General features: G+C 36.1%; 3 protein-coding genes across 4 annotated transcripts; all 3 read left to right on the plus strand.

The window, feature by feature from the left end:
- Positions 1–1,481: 1,481 nt before the first annotated feature.
- LOC143907180 (helix-loop-helix protein 1) lies at positions 1,482–5,982 on the plus strand. Of its 2 annotated transcripts, XM_077423780.1 has the most exons (3): positions 1,482–1,843; positions 3,338–3,649; positions 4,256–5,979. In XM_077423780.1, the coding sequence occupies exons 2-3, from the start codon at positions 3,474–3,476 to the stop codon at positions 4,407–4,409; spliced, it is 330 nt and encodes a 109-aa protein (XP_077279906.1). In that variant the 5' UTR covers positions 1,482–1,843; positions 3,338–3,473; the 3' UTR covers positions 4,410–5,979. The 2 variants fall into 2 exon arrangements, with proteins under 2 accessions (XP_077279906.1, XP_077279907.1); XM_077423781.1 differs by lacking the exon at positions 1,482–1,843 and having other exon boundaries at positions 3,433–3,649; positions 4,256–5,982.
- A 106-nt stretch (positions 5,983–6,088) lies between these two features.
- Positions 6,089–9,807, plus strand: LOC143907170 (uncharacterized). Its single transcript, XM_077423750.1, has 7 exons — positions 6,089–7,381; positions 7,525–7,790; positions 7,916–8,278; positions 8,559–8,811; positions 9,143–9,211; positions 9,293–9,379; positions 9,598–9,807. Exons 1-7 carry the CDS (start codon positions 7,079–7,081, stop codon positions 9,688–9,690), a joined length of 1,434 nt encoding a protein of 477 aa, XP_077279876.1. The 5' UTR covers positions 6,089–7,078; the 3' UTR covers positions 9,691–9,807.
- Positions 9,808–11,136: 1,329 nt separating this feature from the next.
- LOC143907173 (putative gustatory receptor 28a) lies at positions 11,137–16,612 on the plus strand. Its single transcript, XM_077423762.1, has 7 exons — positions 11,137–11,889; positions 12,101–12,369; positions 12,683–12,868; positions 13,320–13,569; positions 13,721–13,789; positions 13,875–13,964; positions 14,784–16,612. Exons 1-7 carry the CDS (start codon positions 11,602–11,604, stop codon positions 14,919–14,921), a joined length of 1,290 nt encoding a protein of 429 aa, XP_077279888.1. The 5' UTR covers positions 11,137–11,601; the 3' UTR covers positions 14,922–16,612.
- Positions 16,613–17,177: the final 565 nt, after the last annotated feature.

The following is a 17,177-nucleotide window of genomic DNA, read 5'->3' on the forward strand; positions in this document are numbered from 1 at the left end:
ATCGAAATTCTCGGAGACATTGTATTTTATGAGACAAAAGATTGCAGCTATACATTGCTGCGAAGTACAAATGAACCGAATGGATACTGGTTTTGTATAGAAGTGTTCCACGACGGAGGATGCGACTGTGATTATTATAGTCGAACGGCGCAGATGCGACGCGTCCACCACCTGGTCCTCCAAAGAAATCTATACTACTCCAGTAAACTCACCCTCAATTTACTCGCTACTCCCACATCACGTTTAAAATGAATGTTACAACAAACTTCTTAAAAGAGAAATCAACTTTTTTTATGAAAAATAAAACCACAAATAATATCTTCACATCAGCATTTCTCGTGTACTGAATTTTAATTGTAATATTAATTACAAGAAACGCGTCACATTTCTGGTAATATAGTTGTAGACTCTTAATTAAAGTTTCTACGTAATTTGTTCTTTATATAAGTCTGACAACATGTCGATTTTATCACTGATGCAGCAAAAGCAAGAGGGCTGCGTCACTAGCCTCTGATCATGTAGATAAAATATCCAGCAGAAAATATTAATAATGTTTGTAAATAAGACTGCTCTTATTCGTGGATTTTAAAATCTTTGCAACGTGTGGACAATATTTCAATTCCAAATTTTTGAGATATTAAAGTTAAAGTATTAAACACTATATTAGAACAACCAACTCCGTCAAAATGACCGATTTCAAATTTTTTGTTTTAAATTACAAAAATTATTAAGGTGCTTTTGCAGGGATTTATGTTAACTTTTGTTGAGATAAAAAAAATGATTACAATGCATGCCAATTTATTTTCCACCAACCGCTCTAATTTCGAAGTTCTGTATTAATATCTTATGCATCAACAAAATAATGCTGGTTGTTCTAATATTAATAACATTACTTAAGATTATAAAAAAAGTTTTGGGAATCAGATATAATAAGACATTATAGATTACTTGTTCTCGGTGTGGAATGACGGTTCAGGTATATATTGATTAATATTAATGATATAATTTATCATCTTTATTTTACTAGAGGTAAAAGACTCTTCCTCTCTAAAAAAAAAAGACATAAAAGCGTGATATGAGAAACAGATCAAATCTGTTATTTGCATACGCACACGGTTTTGAGATACCTACTATCGTCTCCAACGATGAGGCTGATCCGGTGTTGGTTTTCCAAAAAATCTTCAACGTGTCGAGACGTCGAATGATCGATAATACGGTCCGCGTATCCAGGAGGATGGTGTAAAATACTGTCGCGTGAATTACGAAATGCGGCGGAATGGCGACGTGGCGTCAGGTGTCGGGGCGGGTTCGCCGGGATGTCTCTCGATTGTCGATTGGAGAACGCCCGGGACGCTGTCAGGGATGCTGGGGAAATGAGAGGGCGAGGGAGGCCGCGGCGGAATCAAGGGCGTGGTTGTGGAAGATGAAACTCCTACCCCCGCGAGAGCCCCTCGAATCTCACCCTTCCCTAGATCAGTTTTTCCGCCAGGGATGCTGCCCGTCGTCTCTCTCAACGATCTCGTCGTAGTCGGGAGATCGAGATGTTGTCAGAGACGATCTTGTTGCCGCGGATAAAGTTAACGATCGACATCGATCTAATCGCGATCCGGAACCGATAAAATGAACGCGATTTGGTGATGTGGAATATTTTGAAGAATCTGTAAATTCTCTCTCGTGCTGACATCGATAGAAAGAAAGTGATCGGATAAGATTTTGTGCGCGATTGTTTAATTGGTGGAGGAATTTAATTGAGGACGACAGAGAAGGGTGATGTCGCTTCAAACCGGATGAAAATAGAGCGAGGAAAATCTCGGAAGTCTATTTTTTACATTGGAAGACTTTGGTAAGTGACAAAAATTAATAAAAACACATATTAATTGTTATATAAAAGTAGATAAGATAATCTTATATGTATGTAAAACATAATTTTTTATTTTATGAAAAATACCAGAAATGTTGCACGATAATCTCAGAAGTTAAATTTGCTACTATAATTTACATATTATTTTAAAGTTTTTAGAGTTATAAAGTTAATCTTTATTTCCGTTTCAATATTAAACAATAGCAAATTATTACCTTTATTTCGTTTTTTTCTTGTTAAATAAAAATCTATATTTGAATTTTATAATTATAAAATACAAACACCGGTTAAAATCGAAGTTTTTAAAAATTACAAAGTGCACGTTTTTATATAACAAAATTGGGATCGCATAAAATCGTGCGGTGTAAAGTCGTAAAGATAAAAAAAAACCCGCAGGGGATTGTATCGATTTGATTGGATAGCGGTGCCACGATAAATATTAAAAGAAGCGCCGAGGAGACTTGTCGCCCGAAATCTGGTGGTTTTCTTTGAAATATTAAAGAAAGAAACGGAGAGAAGAAGAGTGGTGTGAACGCTCATACAAATCGCTGGTTTACCATGAGAATCAGATCGGGCAACAGTCGTCCTGGGTTGCCGTTCGTCAATACTTGATGAAGAACGAGCCACTTATGCGGAGCGCGAACTGCGTTTCTCTCAATAATGCACCGTGCTCGTAAATCGACTGTTTCAAAACGACTGTTTCGGCGACACGTCGAAATACCAGAATCTTCGAAATTTATGATATTTTTCGTTCTTTTCTTTTTCATGTTTGCGCACAGAAGCGTTCCTAATGTAATATCTTGCTCTTCTCTTGCTCTCGCTTGTCTATTTCTGACTTTATCTCTTTACGACTATAATTCTCCTAATACATAAGTTACGTCTGTGTGCTCGACAAATATTTGGCTATCCAATTATCGTCGACCGAACCCCAATATTCTGGAACGTAGGGCGAACCCTTTTGTGCTGCATTTTTTCGTAGCTTTCGCAAATCCCCAGGGTTAACGGTGCGAAAAATTTGATTATTATGTTTCGCGTCTGTTTATGATTTTTTCCATAAAAATATATGTCAAATAGAGAATGTAATGTCTGAATATCTACATAAACTATAAAGTTAATACTATACAGATTAAAGTTAATACTATATTCTACAACTAGTGACTAATTTTAATCACAGATCGTTTCTGACAATTTTGCAGATTTTTTTTTAAACAAAAATATCGTGGTGTCAATAATCTTTAAGCGATTAATTATAAATAAATAATCTCCCTTCAACCTTTTGTTTTTGTTAGAAAAATATTGACTCTAAATCGGTCGAAAAATATGTTCCTGAAATTAAGGCCGCGATTTATAAAACAGAGTTATATAATATATGTTGTTGGTACTTAAAATGTTACATGCAACAATAAATATGAACTTACCGCAATGTTATCCGCGTTTTATGTATCCGATTGACAGTTATCGTAACTATAATTGCAGTTACGTGCTACGAGAAACAAGATAGCAATGTGTTACGATGCGAATCTATCGTCCAGGGCGAAGGTGAGGAGATAATTTTTCACGGTAGATCAGACTGTACCTTTTTGAAAGGAACATTACCGGAACGCAGAGGCACATGAAGAGCTTCAATTGCGATTTCGCGAACGAGGATAGAACGATTCCCATGGCGAACAGCGGCCATGGAGTTGCCGTTAACGGCGTAGGCGCTCCTGGTTCGGGCACTTTGTCGAGAGAGGAGAGACGCAGGCGAAGGAGGGCCACCCAAAAGTATCGAACCGCACACGCCACACGGTAAGCGCAGAATTGAAATCTTGCTACAAAAACAAAGCAGTGAAATACAGTCGCGAAGAAATCGCTTATAACAATTTTTAATCGTATAATATAATTTTAATACTTTGAGAATTACAAGTGGTCTCTCGAACTCGGAATTTTCAGTAAAGCTTTAAAAAATTTCCCATTGACTGCAGAAGTCATTTTTTGATATTTCTTATCCCCAGTTCCAATTTTAATAACTCCCGCCTTTTTTCTAATAACCTTGATTTATTTATTAAAAATTGTTTAAAAAACTCCATAGTTTTTAGTTGGTAAAGATCCGTAACATTTTCCTTGATATCTAAGTTTGAGTTCAAAAAATTTGAATTCTATGAGGACAATCTAATCTTTATTAACGAAAATCATTCCTGGTTTTTATTCAATCAGTACACCTCTTGCGCTTTCATTGACATCACAAGTACTTCTGATAATGCACTCTCTTAAATCCTGTTAAAATATTATCTGGGGAAAGTTATCCGAAGAATTTTATTTAATTTTAAAAACGCAGTAGCTTTAATGTATCTTTAGAATTCTTTTACACGAAAGAAAGTTTATTATTAAAATAAATAATATTTATCTCGTCAGGGAAAGAGTCAGAGTGGAGGCGTTCAACTTGGCTTTTGCGGAACTCCGAAAGCTGCTGCCGACGTTGCCGCCGGATAAGAAGCTCTCAAAAATCGAGATTCTTCGACTGGCAATCTGCTATATCGCTTACCTGAATCATGTACTCCAAGCTTGAACTTGCGTACTTCGATGAGATGGAAGATTTAAAAAACCATTGACAATTTCTTCATCCTCACGTGCTGACGCAGATCAACTAGTTGTCTAAATCTTGAAAAAAAAAAACATGTTTGTACAGATTATTTTTAAAATAATCTCTTTCCGGGGGAGTTTTTTGTGACAGATTATTTTTATTATTTTCGATCTCTGATTGGAGTCTAAACGATTCTCAATCGATTAGCACAAATGTTTAAGCGTTCAATGACAAATGAAGAAATATGCCGTTGTTCTGTACAATCGTTGAAGATACAACCGTCGCTGATTTGCGTTAGTCGTGTAGGGTCTCATTGCAATGTACCCATCGATATTCTCGAATCCATCCGATGCTTCCGGATTACTAGGCCACTTCGGGACAATGGAGAGGCTTCCCATGGGACTGCTATCCCTTCGCGTACCTTCAAATTCTCCCACTACCCTCGACAGTCGTCGTTCGGCCGCGTATCCGATCGTTGTCGATTATACGGCATACGAGCTTAAGTGAAAAAGAATGGAATTGCCGACGAAAAGGCCAACTTCACGGATCGTCGCCTTGCGCCTCTCGTTTCCCGGTTCTCTGCAAATGCGATTAGGTATGTGATTCGATCGCTCGAAGATCGTGAAATTGATTGTCCTTGCGAACTAAACTGGCTTTCCTGTCATGGAAAAAACACAAATGAATTAAAACAAAAGAAACTTATTTTCGTAAAACTGAATACCTAATCTTTAAAATAATTTTTAAATTTTACGATCATTATTCCATCTTTATTAACTTTTTAATTATTTTTTAACAACTAAGATTAACACAAAGAATTACGTATTAGCAATTTCTTATAATATCTGACAAACAAGAACGATTTAACTTGAGAATGAGCGAAACAAAATTAATATATAGATAATTTTGAACGCAATTGTGACACTTAGAATTTTATAATTTATTTTTTGAAGATCAGAATTAATTAGTTTAAATTAATTAGCTAAGCCATTTAGATTCCTTTATTTTGGCAGAGGTCAGAATTTTACAGACAACGCTCTCACGCAAGATTATTATCTTTCATCAAATATGTAAAGAGATAAACAGTATAAAAGGAACAAATTCCAGTGATAATATAAGTAAATGATTACTGGGAAAGAGTTTATTTTTCGTGTGTGTTTATTTCGCGGACAAGACAATTAAGAAGCGATCGATGAAGCAAATGCCTCTTTTATAATTATCAGTTTTATAAATAAATATATTGACCGTAATGAATAAAAATTTGGCTCTTTCCTCAATGATTTTATAACATACTACAAAATATTCTGTGCGATGTGTATAATTAAGAACGTTAATTCGCCGCGCGCGCGCGTTCGTAATGAGATTTCACGAGGCGCGATTTCTTTGTTCGTCCACAAAGTAAGATAGTTGAGCCGTTATTATTAACTATGTAAACAAAGCGTTTCTTAAATATTGCAGAGAAATTTAACGCTTAATACGCGCACCCCGGACAGCATTGACACTCTCTGCGATGTTTAATAAGCGTGACATATAATTAATAATCGATTATGAGTCGTGACTGTATTGCATATTCGACAAGAAATAAATTACGAGCAATTCTCATGCTTGTTTTTAATTTATCGCAGTCCGTCGATTTTCCTTTAAAATGTGCCTTATTACTTAATTATTTTCCGGAAATAGCTCAAGGTAACGTAAGAAATTCTTCTCTGGGGAACATAAAAGTTTCTACATAAAAGTTGCAATGTTTTGCATACAAAATAACACATTCCAGCCGTACTTTTCTTCGGTATGTTTTCGGATTTGTTAAGCTGTATATATAACAAATACATAGTAGTCTATTGGTTCATAATCTTCATCTGTATCTCTCGTTTAGCATCTGCATATTCAGCAACGAGTTCACGCGCGATCTTCCCGCCAGCAATTATCTTTCTCCAGCACATAAGTGTGTATTAATTGTCATGGGATTTCGAATGCTATCTTATAACGCTCGCATTAAGGTAATAAAAAGCGATCCCTGCGCGCACACTGAAACAAATTACTCATTGCTTCGCGGGCAAAGTTGATTCTTTTTAAACAGGTATACATATATGATCGTTTCAAAGGTCATCGGGCGGGGCTCGTTTGCGCACGTTCATTTAACACACCCGCGTTCTTTATAATAATCGCTTATGAGCTCAAGTACATGCTCCTTTGTTCATCGACGAAGGTGGATCATCGGCTTGTGAACTACACGAAAACGAAAGCAGGAGTACAGCGAGAAAAGACAGTGAATCGCGTCAATGTTCTGACATAGTCATCAACCGTTCTCACGAAATATAGCACGTTGCGTGATGTTTACACGTTAATCTAGTGCATGTATCGAGAAAGAGGAGAGACAAGTGCGATTAATGCTGAAATTAACGGTGAAACATGCATGGAAACGAATAAGCAACTTATCGGTTGAATGTCTCTAAAATATTCGGCACCGTTAAGAAATCGGCAAGAAACTGCGAGAAAGACACGACTACTTCGCTTCTGAATATTACATCGCGGCATCGACCTGATTTTGAACATCACAAATGTTTGATCAGCTAAAAACTAAAAACGAAGATACTTTATTGGAGTAAATAACAATCAAGGAATATCGGTCGTCGGTCGATTCAGAGAGATCTGACGAGATGAAGCTACAATTTGCGCGTCCAAAATATTTTACCGAGGCGATAGCGCCGATGACAACTGCCAACTATGTATTGGGACTTCGTGTTGTTGAATATCCTCGTGGTCATCCAAGACCTGTATTCAGCCTGATCTATCTCTTGTTTATTTACGTTGTATATTGTGGTGGCCACTTGCGCGTGGAAAAAAAATATTATGCAAACATTAGACTGATGAAGCTGGAATATGTCCTGTACCAATTATTGACGTACATTGTTATTGTATCTGTGATACTCAAGATGTTGCTAGGCTGGTGGCATGCAAAGGTGAGCAAATAAAATAATGTACGATATCTTGTAAGTTTATTATACCGCGTTTGCGGCATACAAACTATACAAGACAATTTTAGGATAAAACTATGGGTCGGTATAAATCATAATATTGTCTTATTATAAATTGACATTTTTAGAAGTTCAAAGTTTGTTACAAAAAGATCTTCGAGATCGATGAAACATTGCGACAGCTTGGATTGACGGTGAATTATGGCAGAATATATTTCGTGACAATCGGAGTCACAACCGCCTGGATTATAGTCGCCATCATTGTGTGCACCTTGGTTTTCCTTCACTTGCAGCAACGCACGGACTTATTTACTTCACTTTATCTTATAGCGGTATATATGTATTCGTTCACTATCAACTCTATTAATATCTTCGAATTCTACATATTTGCGAGGTATGTAGCAAAATTGATTTTCTAAATAATTTAGAAACTATACTATAGGTTTATATTAGATGTTAGATATTAGATTTTTGAAATGCATATTATAATATCTAACATGCTGTCACACAATAATGCAGATGCTTACAAATGAAATTCGGATTGATCAACAAACTCCTGTGCGAAAGCTTAACAAATTTATCAGTGGAAGAAATAAAACTGGGTATTTTTGAAATAAAAGATTTTGCTGAAATTATGGATACCGAGCAACAGAAGCAAATTCTCTCCACGAAGACGTTACTTCGATGGCGTCGGCGGGTGCAGTCTCGATTAAATGTTTTTATGTCGGAGAAACAAGATTCGGCCGTATTTCAGATTGAATCTCACGTTCCATCTCAGCTCGATCAACAATTTCAAAATGTACTCCGGAATCGATTTCAAAGACACAATTCAAATCCGATGACAAAATGTCAGAAACGTAGACATATGTTACAAATAATCAGGTGAGTACAGAGAATTATGAAGTACATTTTCGCACGAAATAAACTCTACAAAAAATATATTTGAAGCATATAGATTACATTCGGTTAGCATTTTTTTCAAGTAAAAATTGCATTCAAAGTTTATCAATTTTATTTTATTTTTTTGTTGTTATCCAATATTCAAAATTTATTATTTCTTGCAATATGCTTAAAATATTTTAGTTAGATTTTTTAAAAATGTTTTCAAAAATAAAAGAGTTTTTTCTTTAAATAAAAATATTTATCTTTAAGTGCTTTTAAGACAGGTGCACTTGGAGTTGTGTAAAGTATCAAAAATAGTATGCACCATTCTCGGAGTACAGACAGCTTGGGAGATGGGAGTGATTGTCATGTTTCTCACTGGAGCTCTTTATAATTTGTACATTCGATACATTATGAACCAGCACATAGTCAGAGGTTTGGCAGGGCAAACATCTGTGATGTTGATATTGTGTTCTCTTCACATTGTGAAAGCCGTTGCTCTGAATCGCGTTTGCCAGTATGCGGCTGATGAGGTAATTTATTTCGTCCATCGTTAACTAAGACGATGGAATTAAAGATTTTGATAGACTGAGAAAACAAATTTATTAATCCCAAAAAATATTTAGTCCCATACAAGCAACTAAATATTTTAGGTAGTTTAACTACTACTAATTAAATTAATCAATTTTTTATTAAAAAATTTTTAAAGTTGACACGAATGCATTATACCTTTTTTAGTAAGCAACTTAATAATTGTTGAAGCAACTAATGTTTATTTAACTAACTAGTTGCTCGTATCGGATTAAATATTTTTTGGGATTAATAAATTTTTTTCTCCAGTGTAGGATTAACATTTACTTGTAGGGAAACAAAACCATCGAAATTATTCACGCGATTTATGGTTGTGACGCAGATACTGACATGCAGGAGGAGGTTTGTTTGTTACAATACATTAACATAATGCATTGTTATTACGTTAATGTATTATACAATTATCGCGCGCAACTATTTCAGATTCAACAGTTTGGTATTCAAATTTTGCAAAGTCCAGTGACATTCTCCGCGTTTGGTCTTACTCTGGATAATCGTGTCTTAAGCATGGTTTGTATCAAATTGTTATATGTATCATATACATGAGTAGCCGTTATATCAATGAGTTTGAAATAAAATGATAAAATTTATGTGATTAAAAAGATTTAATAATGTTCTTTTTACATTTTTTATATTAATTATTTTTAGAAATTATTTTTTTTATATAATACTTATAATACAAATATTATATTATATAATCATATTTATACTTTTTTTTGTTTATATAGATTCTGAAAACTGTAACGACCTACTTGGTTGTTATGCTACAAGTGGGCAATACGTTGGAATCGAATGATGCTATACAATATTCATATTTTTGAAGAATTATAAATATTAAATAATTATCTTATTGAATTATTTAAGTTATGAGAAAATTATAATAATATATATCAAAAAAATGTCGCAAAGTGTCGTAAAAATAAAAACTGTGTAAAATAAAGTGCAATGTCTATAAAATATTTAATGAATTCTTTTACGATCTCCCTTTAAACTTCACAATAAAATTTTACACGTTGTAATTTATTAAAGGAGACCAGCGCGTCGCGCGTCCCTTCTCATTCAATCTTTGTGAATTTTGCAGATAAAAAATTTTACAAACACAAAAGTAATTAATGTATCATTTAATATAGCAAACACAAAAGTAGGAAATTAATTAATGTATTATTTGATATAACAATATAACGATAAGTCATATAACGATAAACTTTTGATAAATTAATTTGATAAATTCCTATAATGAAAACAATAAGAGAAGGGTGTTCGCGTGACACATTTCTAGCTTTCTGTTTAACATTTTCAGCTTGAAAAAACCGACTGTGTGGTTGCAAATGTCAACTACGACAAAGAAATTTATGCTGAATGTAAAAGCATTACGTCGTATAAGCATACACTCGGAAGAATAGTGTGTGCGTCGGTTATTACATATATTCTCCGTTTCATTTTCATATACTACTCATTTCCTTTTATTGCTATACAACGTCGGCGGTGTTATTGGGATCTATATCAGAATGTACGCCCTCTCGAACTTGAAGTTTCTTGCTATATGCACGATAATTGCTTGTAATTATCATAAATAATTAACGCAATAAAATGGAATTTAGCGACATTAATTACAAGAAAAATTCTGGAGATTATTGATAATTTGTGGAATAATTTCGTCTAATATAACAAACTATTAAAAATCTTTCTTATTGTGCACCACGTCTTTATCTTACAACTGTGTCTCAATAACACGAGCTTGCATTTTTAACCCTCGTACTGTCGTTAACAAGATAGCTCTTAGCTTGGCACTTCGCACGATATCGATCTTCCCGATGAAGTCTCCTGGGCATTCATCCATTATGAGATCACGGACACCCAATGTATTAGTCGTTTATTTCGCATCGCCCGCCTTGTCATCGTTTAAATTTATCATTATCTATCGCATAATACTGCCGTTCGATAATTGTAATTTCATCATGCTTTATTTAGCAATCCACAATAAACGAATCAATTATTTTTATAATTATTAATCGTTATAATTGTTTAAAAATGTGCTTAGAACATTCCGTCATATATGGCAGCACTTTTCTGCACAATTTACAGATAATTAAGAATAAATTAATGCTGAAAAAAAAAATTATTAGACGAAAGATTAAATTTCTCTTTCGAATACTGTCTCCTCTTTAAAGAAGCTACCTTTAAACTACAGAGATAAAAGTAATATTAATAAAAAAGGTAGATATTACATCGCGCTGGTCTCTTCGGATCAAAAGGTCAAGAGTAATCGCAATTGTTTAATTCGGTCACAAAGACATCACTTTTACAACATTCCAATGATCTATAGGGCAGCGAAATTCCGAAATCCCACGGCGTATTTGCCATAGGAAATGAAGAAAGAGGCGTGAACGACTATTTACGCAACACACTCGCGGGCCGATATTGATCACTTACGAGACGAGCGAATGAATCCTTTGGGACATGGGCATCGCGAACATCGCATACTTGGGTCGCGCGTTCATTACTTCACCGCCGCCGTCACCTGTTCGACCACTATCGGTGGTCGCCCACCCTTGTCGGGGGTGACATTTAGTATTACGCTGTCCGCACGTGTGCGTGGAACACGCGAGGTGGTGACGCAGTCACGAGACTCGCATCGTTTATTTCCCGATTGCGAGGTGCGCGTACGTGTGTAGGACGAAGAGCGCTCGTTATTATCGAGGCCAGCGGGTGGACCCCGATCATCTACGAAGATGTTCCAGCCGAAGACTATGCAGGAGAGCATCGTGCCGCTGTTGGTGGCGAACATCGTGGTCGGCACGGGGATTTGGACCAGCAAGCGAGGCAGGCTTCTGAACGTCGCGTATTCGTTGATCTGCATGGTGACCTATTGCTGCCTGATGAAGCTGTCGACGGAATATTTGGGCGACTATTATCTGCACAAGGTGAACTCGCTCGGCGACATGACGTTCCAAGGGATCTTCTACGCCAACATTTGCCTGACGTTGTGCCTCATCCCTTGCGGCTGGCTGAGAAGGAAGGTAACTTTAGGGGATTGGCATGGAGAATGACCATTAGCGCGAGAATTTCAAGATCTAAAGTTTAATTCAAAAAAGCAGATTAATTTTTATATTAATATAAAATCTTTATTCAACTTCGAAAGTGGGACTGTTGGTCTATTTAAATTTGATCTTGCGCAACTTGGGGGGCTGAATAGGAGCTGACGCGATTATTATTTTTGAACTTTCGCAGCACATGAAGACGGCGATGATGCGCATCCTGATGTGCGAGAAAACCATGGATCAGATGGGGATACAGAAGAACTATCGGAAATTGTATCTGAATCAGCTTTACGCCCTCATATTAGTCGTGGTGATATTCATCATATTCGTAGTGGTCAATTACGACGGGATGTTTGTGGAAGATACGCCGATTCATATCAGATTCATCATCATGTTCGCCGTAAATTATCCCGTCGTCTTACTCTACGTGGGCGACGTGTCGTTCTTGCATTGGGTCAGGTAAAAGCGTGTTTTCTCGCACATGAGTACGAAACGAAGATTCGTTAATTAATCTACGAATGCACGAAGAGCTTGGTATTGATTCGCAATAATTTTAGACTACTTGCGGCAAATTTTTGTCGTGACATTGTTACGTTTTGCGACAGTAGCAGAGTGATGTCAAATGACCGATATGACGTATTAATAACGTCAACAATATGTTGTTAAGGCGCGGGTTTAGACCTGCTATCTGGGTAATTAGTAAAGAAAAGACTATGTATTAAGTAATCGTTGCTGCCTTTTTCTGTCTCGCTCTTGCCACGAACGCTTGTAGCTACTCGAAGATTCGGTTCGAGCAGTTGAACAACCTGCTGCAACGCATGTTAACGACCACGCCTGATTCGCCGCAGCACAAGAGGGTGCTGAAAATGAAGGACGAGTGGAACAAGCCCTTCACCGCATCCGCGACGCAACAGGATCGTAGGACCAAGGACAACACCGACACGATGAGGGCCGTCAAGTGAGATTTTTACTTCAGCGCGTGTATAAATAAATTTTTTCATAATTTTACATCAAGAGCACCTTGCATGTGCATTTTGTACACGTGTGCTGCAATTATGTTTGCATGACAACCAATCGTTCATGAGTGACGTCAACTTTATCTCTTAATCTATTGCCTATTTATTTCTGAAGAAATCTGAGAAATCTGACAATTAACATATTTTCAATGACGTACATTTTTTCACAAATTAAATAAATGATAGTCGGGTACGTAATCAAGATATCTAAGCTTAAGTATTAAATTCAAGGATATAATTAGATAATACACCCTTGAAAAAAAATAATATTAAAAAATCTATTTGTAATTTTTTACGTTTTGGTGGAACAGTATTTTTTGTTGTAACAGAATTTTACAATGTAATATTTTTTCGATTTGGCTGACAACGTTTTCTTCTTTATGTCAAACTAAGGCAAGTTCATTTGGAGTTAATCAAGTCCACCAGGAGTACAAATGAAGCGTACGGCATACAAATTCTCCTTTCCATGACGATATCGTTCGTGCTCATCACCAGTCTCCTGTACTACGCTTACTCGATTTTCTGGCAGACAATGTCTAGGGAAAAATTCCGACAGGAGATGATACCGGTTGTCGGCTGGATTCTGTTCTACTCGTCGAAGGTCCTCATTATAAATCACATGTGCGCAATGGCGAGCGTTGAGGCGAGTAAAGCTTTCATTCGCTCTTTTATCTTTTCTCGTTTGTTTTGGAATTAGCACAAAAAAAACATAAATTTTTTTAAATATTATTGTTTTCTTGAATACCGGAAAAAATACGCGCGGTAACAATATGCCGATGTCTGAACTTTTGCAGGCCGCGAACACGGGTGATATAATCTGCGAGCTGTACGAGCCATCGACCAGCAAAGAATTTCGCGCGGAGGCAAGTAACCATCGCCAATATATTAGTCAAATATAACATGTGAGAAACAGGCGAGACAAGATATCAATGTCGAAGTTTTTTGCAGATACGCGACTTCACTCTGCAGCTGATACAGAACCCGTTAATCTTCACGGCGTGCGGATTCTTCAATCTGGATCACACGTTCATTCACGGGGTAAGCGTTGATGGATCGTCTGGAATTTCATGTAAAGCGGAAAGTCATTACGGAGATGTTAAAGTGATAAGTTTCTCCGAGATTTATCGCGTAGAAGTATAGTCCGGCCCTTGCATAATCGCTCGCGAGCTGATAATGCATGTTATTAGTTCGACCTACTTTAATTTCCATCCTAATAGCACCGTAGTTTCGCGAGTATTCATCTACCTTTTGTTGTTCCGTTGCTTCACTATTACATTTAATCTCAGACCTCGTCTCAACTTAAGTCGTAACTTTTACGGCTGCGATTGAGGATTAACTGTCGAAAGTTATAAAGTCTCGTGTAGCACACTAACGTCAGAGCATGACGGGAGATTAAAATGTACAAAATATCTCATGCTTCACTAAAATAAGAGCTTTTAATCTTCGATCGTAGAGGTGGAGTCTTTGGGACTTCTGCCATTTATTTTGTAACTTTAATCAATTGCTTTTTTCTAGAAAAAAAAATATAACTTGATTCTGTGTGCTGAAAGTTAATGCTGAAAGATAAAAAAAATACAGCAAATATATATTATACATATATACACAAAAAACAAAGCATTGTTATATAATTAGATATATAATTAATTCATATAATTAAATTTGTTAATTAAATTTATATAATTAATTAAATATTCTTTTTTATTTTAATTTTTTATTCTATCTCTAAAGATACGAGTCTCTAAGGCTCTTTATCCGCTAGTATGTAATGTCCATACAGTTAAAAGAATTGTTAAATAAAAATACAAATGAAGATAAGTACTGCAGAATCAGATTATCGAATTTTCTGCTTCTTCTCAGGTCATTGGCTCGGTCACCACGTATCTCGTGATTCTCATCCAAGTCGGAGAATTACCAACGGGAAAGTCATCAAATTCTACCATAAACTACAACGACACGAATTTCACCGATATGTTTACAACCGTTAGTTATCCATGAAGGCGAACTTCGCGCAGTTTTTTCATTTCCTATTTTTCCGTACAAATAATTTAAGAAATTAAAGATTTGATGAAATACGCGTGATCGTTTTCGTGGATACATATACTTTGTGTGCGCTCACGTGATGCGAAGATAAAAAGAAGTTAATTCTTTTTTCTTATTGGGTGCCGAAACTTTCATGCACAGATATAACAGTATATTTTAGCAAATTAAAGAGCATTATTTATGTATATATTATAAAGTGTTGTTATATATATCTTTTTCTACAAAAGTGATATCGATTTGTTTTATCCCCGTCATCTTTCTAAGCGGGATAGTCGCGAGATCAAAACCAATCTTAGCAGAGCTATTACTTATTTTATATAGCGCTTACTGATTCCCCACAAATTTACGTTCCCATCTTCGCGATTGTAGACACGGAAGGGACAACGCTGCAAGGTGTTTAATTGTTCGATCAGTTAACGAGAATCCGATGAGATCGAATTCTCCGACCCGACGATTTTCCGCCAATTAGAACGCCGACGGGGATATTGTGTCAATTACGCTACCCTAAGTGCACTTATCCTGCTCTCCAGATGGAGGTGTTAGCCCGTGAAATTCGGCCCTACCGTAATTCAATAGATTCTAACTCGGGCACAGCCTCGTATTCCCGATCAATTACACGTGTGAGTCGCAACGTGAAATTTTCGCGAGACTTCTCCCTTTCTTCCATATAACCCATATTATAATTAATATTATTCTTATACCGTATTTTTTATATTTAAATAATACATATGTTATATTTTTTTGTTATTTTTTTCGATGCATGGATGCTGTAAATGTTTTGCGCTTGTTCCTCAACTCATTTGTATCTTTTTTTTCTATTTAAATTGTAGAATACTGACAAATTAATCGCCGCACGATTTTATTTCTGAAATGCAAGAATTCAAACAATTCGCAAGTTGCTAGAGAATATATTATACTGTATAGAATCGCGAATTACTTTAATGCAACCGACCATGTCCCGTCGCGTCGGTGCATTCGATGCATAATCCGCGAGGAAACATGCTCGAACGTACGGTTTGGGGCCAAGGGGAACGTATAGGACGTACGTTTACATCGAGGATAACATTAATTGGGAATTAAGGGCGCGAACGCCAGTGGCTGTCAGGAGCCACCTGCTACTACTGGTAGTCCTAGTCGAGCCAAGGGGATTGATTTATTGTACCCGAGGGAGAAAGAGGGTTTGTGCCGATGGTTTTCAGACCGATCCCACCAATGTCGTTGTACTCTCCCGTTAAATAAAATTCTTAAGAGGCGTCGCAGATACGTTATCAACGATATTGTTTTCTGCAGCCGCCCTTTTTCTCCCGCAAGTGATCGAATCTTTTGTTTTAAATTGTACATGGTCACGTTTACACGTTCGGCGGCTAATTCTGCTTATTCTTTAACGTTACACAATAAAAGAATCATTATAATTAGATTTTCTTTATAGAAAATATATGTAGGCATACGCATCGGCATCAATTCACAAACCGAAATATGATGAAAGTTTAAATAAATATTTTGAGCGTGAAAATATATTTCTAAGAAATCTGAAGAATTAAGTCGAAACAGAAATTTAATGTAAAGAATAAATATCTACTGTGATTAATAAGTGATAATCTTATTAATGTTCATAAATTTATAATGTAAATAAAAATCTTAATAATATACATAATTTTTCTTGAAACTCTTCAGTTGATTTAGTTTTCCAGAAGCAAAATCACGTATATCGTTTAAAAATTCGTCTAAGATTGTGAAAAAATAAAAAATAATTGTAGTTTAATTGAAGTTCCTTATTTGTAATTATATTGGTCAAAAATTTAACGGGGTAAAAAAAAGAAAGAATACAAATGAAGAATTCGGTAAGTAAAATCCGTAACGGGCCCGATCAATGGGGTGTATTTTTCTCCCGAGCGAAGCATACGGCCTGGATTAGAGATGGAAATTGTGGAAAGGCAAACACAAATAGCAGCCTACGATCCTAATAATCCGCAAACGTCGTTTATCATCCGAAAGCGGATCCGCCCTAACTCGAGACCACTCCTACTCGAGGGTGCGCGCAGTCGCCGACTGCTGTCTCTTATATCCATCCTTATATGTGGTATGTGTATATGTATATGCATTATTTGTATTGTATGTATATGCCTTGGTATTAAACTTGTCACGCTTATATGTACCGACTCATTTATTTAATTTTTTGCTATAACTTCACGATATGATCAGATATGATAT

Source organism: Temnothorax americanus, unplaced genomic scaffold, assembly GCF_048541705.1.
Source record: "Temnothorax americanus isolate GAGA-0224 unplaced genomic scaffold, ASM4854170v1 Scaffold8, whole genome shotgun sequence".
NCBI lineage: Eukaryota > Metazoa > Arthropoda > Insecta > Hymenoptera > Formicidae > Temnothorax > Temnothorax americanus.

Excerpts from the sequence above, each read along its gene's own strand:
- LOC143907180 (XM_077423780.1), top strand. The coding sequence starts at position 3,474 with ATGAAGAGCTTCAATTGCGATTTCGCGAACGAGGATAGAACGATTCCC. Across the intron at positions 3,650-4,255 it reads CGAACCGCACACGCCACACG|GGAAAGAGTCAGAGTGGAGG; the intron begins GTAAGCGCAGAA and ends TTATCTCGTCAG.
- LOC143907170 (XM_077423750.1), top strand. The coding sequence starts at position 7,079 with ATGAAGCTACAATTTGCGCGTCCAAAATATTTTACCGAGGCGATAGCG. Across the intron at positions 7,382-7,524 it reads TAGGCTGGTGGCATGCAAAG|AAGTTCAAAGTTTGTTACAA; the intron begins GTGAGCAAATAA and ends TGACATTTTTAG. Across the intron at positions 9,380-9,597 it reads ATAATCGTGTCTTAAGCATG|ATTCTGAAAACTGTAACGAC; the intron begins GTTTGTATCAAA and ends TTGTTTATATAG.
- LOC143907173 (XM_077423762.1), top strand. The coding sequence starts at position 11,602 with ATGTTCCAGCCGAAGACTATGCAGGAGAGCATCGTGCCGCTGTTGGTG. Across the intron at positions 11,890-12,100 it reads GCGGCTGGCTGAGAAGGAAG|CACATGAAGACGGCGATGAT; the intron begins GTAACTTTAGGG and ends GAACTTTCGCAG. Across the intron at positions 12,869-13,319 it reads GACACGATGAGGGCCGTCAA|GCAAGTTCATTTGGAGTTAA; the intron begins GTGAGATTTTTA and ends TGTCAAACTAAG.